At 40.7% G+C, this 5,682-nt stretch overlaps 1 protein-coding gene across 1 annotated transcript; it reads left to right on the forward strand.

Annotated features, from left to right (window-relative positions):
- The first annotated feature begins 1,864 nt into the window (after window positions 1-1,864).
- On the forward strand, window positions 1,865-3,873 carry LOC107746895 (uncharacterized). Its single transcript, XM_016561227.1, has 6 exons — window positions 1,865-2,180; window positions 2,272-2,391; window positions 2,464-2,582; window positions 2,686-2,833; window positions 2,903-3,021; window positions 3,132-3,873. Exons 1-6 carry the CDS (start codon window positions 1,937-1,939, stop codon window positions 3,762-3,764), a joined length of 1,383 nt encoding a protein of 460 aa, XP_016416713.1. The 5' UTR covers window positions 1,865-1,936; the 3' UTR covers window positions 3,765-3,873.
- Window positions 3,874-5,682: the final 1,809 nt, after the last annotated feature.

A 5,682-nucleotide genomic window follows, 5' to 3' on the forward strand; every position in this document is an offset into this window, starting at 1 on the left:
TTAAATACATCATATTTATTATTATTGTTATTATTTATAATTTATAATGTTATATTATAATAATGTTATGTTATTTATAATGATTATAATTATAATAATGTTACTGTTAATTATAACGACTTTATAGTCCATGTTAGCTTACCAGACATCTTTTTTATTCTAGCGTACTCTTAAACGACTTTTCGTACATATATACTTTTAAAAGTTTTTCTCTTCCGGAAAAACAACCCCAAAACTATTGACGACTCATCCTGGACTACAGATTTGTGTATAATCAGAGATGCTGTCTAGAATGACAATACCACCCTGCAACCGACTACTGTAAAGTAATGGCTATGTTCTGTGTCTTAATTCGACTTCGAATTCAAATAGGTAACCATGTTCTAAAAATATGTGTGAAAATGACCTACATCTGAGTGTGTAGCAAAAGAGTAGCTGCATCCGAAATGACATAGCCTACTATACACTATGTACTTATGCACTGTACTCAACCATGTAGTGTATGAATTATATAAGGCTATTTTGTCATTCATAATCGGCTGCGTCCCAAATGACACACTACACTATGCACTCATACACTATGTACTTATGCACTATATACTCAACCGTGTAGAGTATGAATAATATAAGGTTATTTTGTCATTCATTATCGGAGCCTGATAGCCCTTCCCCTTAATTAAAGCTACAGCAGTTAAGTGCATGAAGTGTCCAACATTCTTTTTCGTTTTTCTTTTTTTCTCGGTTATTCGGTTATAAGTGCATCATCCAGGTTTTTAAAGTGCACTTTTTCTTTTTGAAAATTTCAGTGTCAACACACTACTCGCACTATTTATACTACAAAACGTCATAGAACAGTGCATAATGCCGAGTTCACACTGCACGATTTTCAAACTCGTCGGATCGCCGTTGTTTTCACACTGCGTGACTATCTGGGGTAGCATTCAGTTGCTGCTGTGTTCACATTGCACGATGGATCGGCGACAGAGGGTTTCACATTGCATGACTTCACAATAGGAAGAATCGCCGACAGCTCTGTCTGGTCCGCAAACTACGTTTCACAACAAAACACACGCGAGAAGTGATAAGGAAATAACGCGAGAACCCGCATGTGTCAGACCGGAGTTCTCGAGCGAGACTGGAATTATTAAAAAAAATAATATATATAGCCCGTAAATTGTCTGTGAGCTGATTTCCAGCTACAATCAGAATCAGAATCAGAATGAGCTTTATTTATGTTTACACATACGAGGAATTTGTTTTCGTGACAGAAGCTTCCCTGAGCTGAACCAGACAGTTATAGAAGTGCAGAGGATGGATTCAATGATAGCAGAGTAGAACTGTTTTAGCAGCTCCTGTGGCAGGTTGAAAAAGAAGAAAAAGAAAAACAGAGAAAAAGACAAGGAGAAAAAGAAAAACAGATTATGCAGGAGGGAGATGCAGGGAACAGGGATTGGGTGTTCTGCAAAGAGAGTTGGAGGTAAATAATTTTGCAGTAGGCCTAACTGTTATGCTGATGTTGTGGCTGGGGAAGGCAATGTTTGTGCTTGTTTCTGTATGATATAATTGTTCATATATCTATTAAAATACTGGATCCACACTTCAAAAATCGACCTGAAATAGTAGACCATCCGGGGAGTTTTGGCATACTCTTTTCAACATACTATGCTTTGGGACACACTTATTCTAATCTCACATACTATTTAGGATGGATAGTATGAACATTGGGACGCAGGGCCTGTCTTAACCCTCAGCATAATGAGGCACAGGTGAAAACAACAGGCTGATTGATGAACAGATTTGATTGGTCATCCAATATCACTGCGCAATTCAAAAGTGAGTACAAATAGCACAGCATGTCTCTGTAAGCTTGTCAAGCTGTAGAGTTAAGTTTTTTTCAATAACTGTGAATTTCTTGGCGTTTGCTTGAAGATTTACCATGCTTTGTGCAAAGGATATCTTATTTTTCACAATGGCTGTGGTGTTACTGAGTTCTTCTTTAAGGGCTGATCCTGAGGCCTTTTCTGAAGCAGGTGCTGCTTATGGAGCAGTCTCTGAAAACACAGTCCGTTTTGGCAAACTTTTAATTGGTGGGCTAGGATCAGTATCTTATAATAATAATAATAATATGAAAACATCAGCGTTGAGGTCAGTGGACTCTGAAGGGCACCAGTCAAAAGAAGGTAATTTTGAGATTCTAAACCTTTAAAATTAGACCTTTTTTATTTTTTTTTGAAAGTGGAGACTAACTTTAACGAGTTGTTTTCCTCCAAGCGTGGTTTCACCCTTCTAGCGCTAAGCTGCACCGTCTGGGTTCTTCTGTGCAATGTAGCAATGATTCAATGATCTTGCGCATTCCAGGACAGAGAATGCCACACTTTCTGGTTGACCGAGGTGAGTTTGTGTGGGTGGTTTTTTTTAATTTTTTTTATTTGTTTTCCATAAACTTAATTTCTCAACCATCAGGAGAGGAGTCACCAGTGCCTTTGTCTGAGATGCCAGTTAGCTGTGGTTTCTCACTGAAGCGGGCACGCAGGGATGTCTCACTTGTTGCTCCATACCGGGGCTGTCATGTCCGACAAAAGGTTAGTGTGCATGATAAAAGTGCTCTGTGTCCGTTCCATCCATGTGATGCCTTTCATGAGTTTGTTTGAAGGCGTTAAACTTAACTGCTCCATCTCCTAACAGGGTGGAAGTTATATTCTGCCGCTCCTTATAATGGGAGCTCCAGTGCAAGTGTCTTGCCCTGTGAGTCCTCTCCTCCCTACCGTGACCTGCTTCTCCTCTGGCATGATTGTCAAATTTGGTGTCAGGGCAGATGATGTTAAAGTTAAAGGCAAGTCCCCTAATTCTTTGCATTCAATCCAATAGTTGGACTTGACTGTTCTGTTGTTTCTGCTTTTAGTTGATGGATCATGGCAGCCTCTGCTTCTAAAGTACAATCAATGCTCCTTTACATTGGAGCCTACTGTTGGTTCACTGGTTGTCACTGCACCATTCACAGGAAGCTGTTGGGAAATGACGGTAAGAATAACTGATTGAGTTCTCGTTCACAGAATGTGTGGGGTGGGTTTTTTTTTGTTTTTTTTTTTAAATACCCTTTTCAACCATTTACTGGTTGATTTTGTCCTCAGGATACTGAAAGGCGACTCCCTTTGATGTACGGTGACCAGGAAGTGACTCTTTCCTGTCCTCTGACACAGCCAACCGTAGCCCCAACCACACCTGCTGTCCGTGACCCAACTGACATGCAACAGATGTTTGACCGTTTCCCTTTTGGAAGACCCTGGTGGTATCCTCCATATCCTGGTGTACCTGCTACCCTGCCTCCCACTGCGCCACCTACAACGACTACAACTACTCCTTTTCAATATCCTTTCCAGCAACACATGTTCCCTCACCAGTATCCCATGCCAATATTTGATCCCTTTTACTCTAAAGGTGATCCAGCTGCTCCCCCAGCACCACAACATCCCTGGTACCCAAAGTTCCCTCCTTATATGAATGGCTTCCAAAGCCCAGTTGACGTGACCACTCCTGCAACGACCACAACTACCCCTGCCCCATACCACCCTGGGCACCAGTATCCAGGTTATCCAATGTACCCACCATTCTATGGTCATCAACCCATGAAGTCTTTTGTGTCTCCAACTGTGAAATACCCTTTCATGCCCCAGTATCCTAAGGATCCAGTCTTTGGTCCCCGCAGCCTGAAATCACCGTCTTCTCCTGCATGGTTATCCTCATTCTACAGGTCTCGTAGGTAACCACTTGATTGAGCAGATGAGTGGACTCAGAAGTGGCCTTGCTTTTGACACCAGAACGAATTAAATGCCATCAGTAGTTGTCTGTAAGCCTAATAAAGCTTTGACTTCATTAATGTTTTTGTGGAGTTTCTTTTGCTGTTTGAGCAAACAGGAATGCAAAATAAATATTGAAGTCTACCATTTACTGCTATAGAATTTATTTAATGAGTTCTGCTGCTAAGAAACCTGCAAATGTGGAAAGGTCTATTTTGTCACTAAATATAGTTCCAACCAAAGCCATAACAAAACTGTGTGCCCCTGAGCAATGCACAGTGGTGTTTTGTAGAAGTAGTGTGCTTGTCATTACTTGGCTCTTCTGACAAAGGAATGATGCAGAGAGAGGACAGAGGAATCAAAGGAAAACTGTTTATTGGAATATTCTTGGTCACTTAATCATCAACTGTGCTCCAAGGGTCTGCCCTCATTTTGTTAAGGTTTGATTATTTAAGAACTCCTTGTAGTGATTTCAAGGTTCGATATCCTCGCATGGGGCACCACGAAATGTAATGATTGAAGTAGCACCACCAGTATAGTGGCTTTGGGCTTAGCTAAATATTGATATTTAGTTCTGGTCATACTATTTTATGAGGCACCAGCCAGGAATTTCACCTAGACCATAAAGAACTATCATGGAAGATAGAATGAGTAGGAATTACATAAATTGAAGGAAGTTGTAGTCTGACCACTCTGAAGGATTTAAGAGATATCGCCAACTTGTATAGCCTCTTACTGAACTATCAACACAAGGAAGATGCGGGTGTAATAAAAGGGGTTTAACAAAATGATAGAAAATAACTAACTACTAAATGGGCACAATGAATGGATAAAGTGCAAAAAATTGATAGATGCAAGTAACTGAGTTGGATGTAACTATGGAGGTTATCTTATGGAAAAAATAAACCTAACTTTCCTGGAAGTAATAAGGGAAACCTTATTCTAGATTCAACAAATAAATCGAGAGATTATTAACTGATATCAGCTGTATAAAATCTAATGCAAATTAGAAAATCATAAACTGACAATACACATTAACGCCAACGTCTCTGGTTCCGCCTGGTATGCTGAGTCTGAGCGGTGACGTCTTCCACTTGTTGACCTGGGCCACGTTGCAGTGGGAAAAAAGGAGTTGGATCTGTTTCACAGTCTTGAACACAAAGCACTGGTGAACGATGAACTCCTGAGCACCGAGAAGGTCATTGGTCTGGAAACACGCAAACAGAGGAGCCTTGAAGGTGAAGGTTTTGAAGTCTGTGCAGAAGATCCGGACACCTGGAACACGCAGGAAAAAGGATCGCTGACGAGACGATTCTGAAGTTGCTGGAGAAGATGGGGGGCACTAAGCTTGTGGTCATTGTTGCTGTTTCCAAACTCCCCAAATCGACTTCTTGCAGAACTTCCTTTTTTCTTCTTAAAGGGGTCATAGGCTGCCCATTTTCCACAAGCTGATATGATTCTTTAAGGTCTTAATGAAAAGTCTGTAACATACTTTGGTTAAAGTTTCTCAATGGTAGTGGAAAAAACACCTTTTTTACCCTGTCAGAAACAGCTCTTTTCAGAGCACACATTTTTGTAGCATTTTCCTTTAAATGTTAATGAGCTCTGCTGACCCCGCCCCTCTCTTCCGAACCACTCTCAGAGGACTGTTTACTTTAGCCGCATTCATCGTGAAACTTGCTAATTAGCACATTATTAGGAAAGGTGATTTGCAAAGAATCATTAAAAAAACCTTGCACTCACTTCTTCTGTAGGTGATGCTGAATCACGAATGATTTGCGCGAACATAGACGCATTTATGTAGATCGGGGGCGCATTCCCTTCAGAAACAAATAATCCACTGCGAGTTCAGCGGCTCAGATGTCGGGAGTAAATGACGACTGCT

The sequence above is a fragment of the Sinocyclocheilus rhinocerous genome, unplaced genomic scaffold (assembly GCF_001515625.1).
Source record: "Sinocyclocheilus rhinocerous isolate Xijiao unplaced genomic scaffold, SAMN03320098_v1.1 scaffold3516, whole genome shotgun sequence".
Lineage (NCBI taxonomy): Eukaryota > Metazoa > Chordata > Actinopteri > Cypriniformes > Cyprinidae > Sinocyclocheilus > Sinocyclocheilus rhinocerous.

Bases quoted from the DNA above. Each gene is read 5' to 3' on its own strand.
- LOC107746895 (XM_016561227.1), top strand. From the start codon at position 1,937: ATGCTTTGTGCAAAGGATATCTTATTTTTCACAATGGCTGTGGTGTTA. The intron at 2,392-2,463 runs GTGAGTTTGTGT...CTCAACCATCAG, and splicing joins ACACTTTCTGGTTGACCGAG to GAGAGGAGTCACCAGTGCCT. The intron at 3,022-3,131 runs GTAAGAATAACT...TTTTGTCCTCAG, and splicing joins GAAGCTGTTGGGAAATGACG to GATACTGAAAGGCGACTCCC.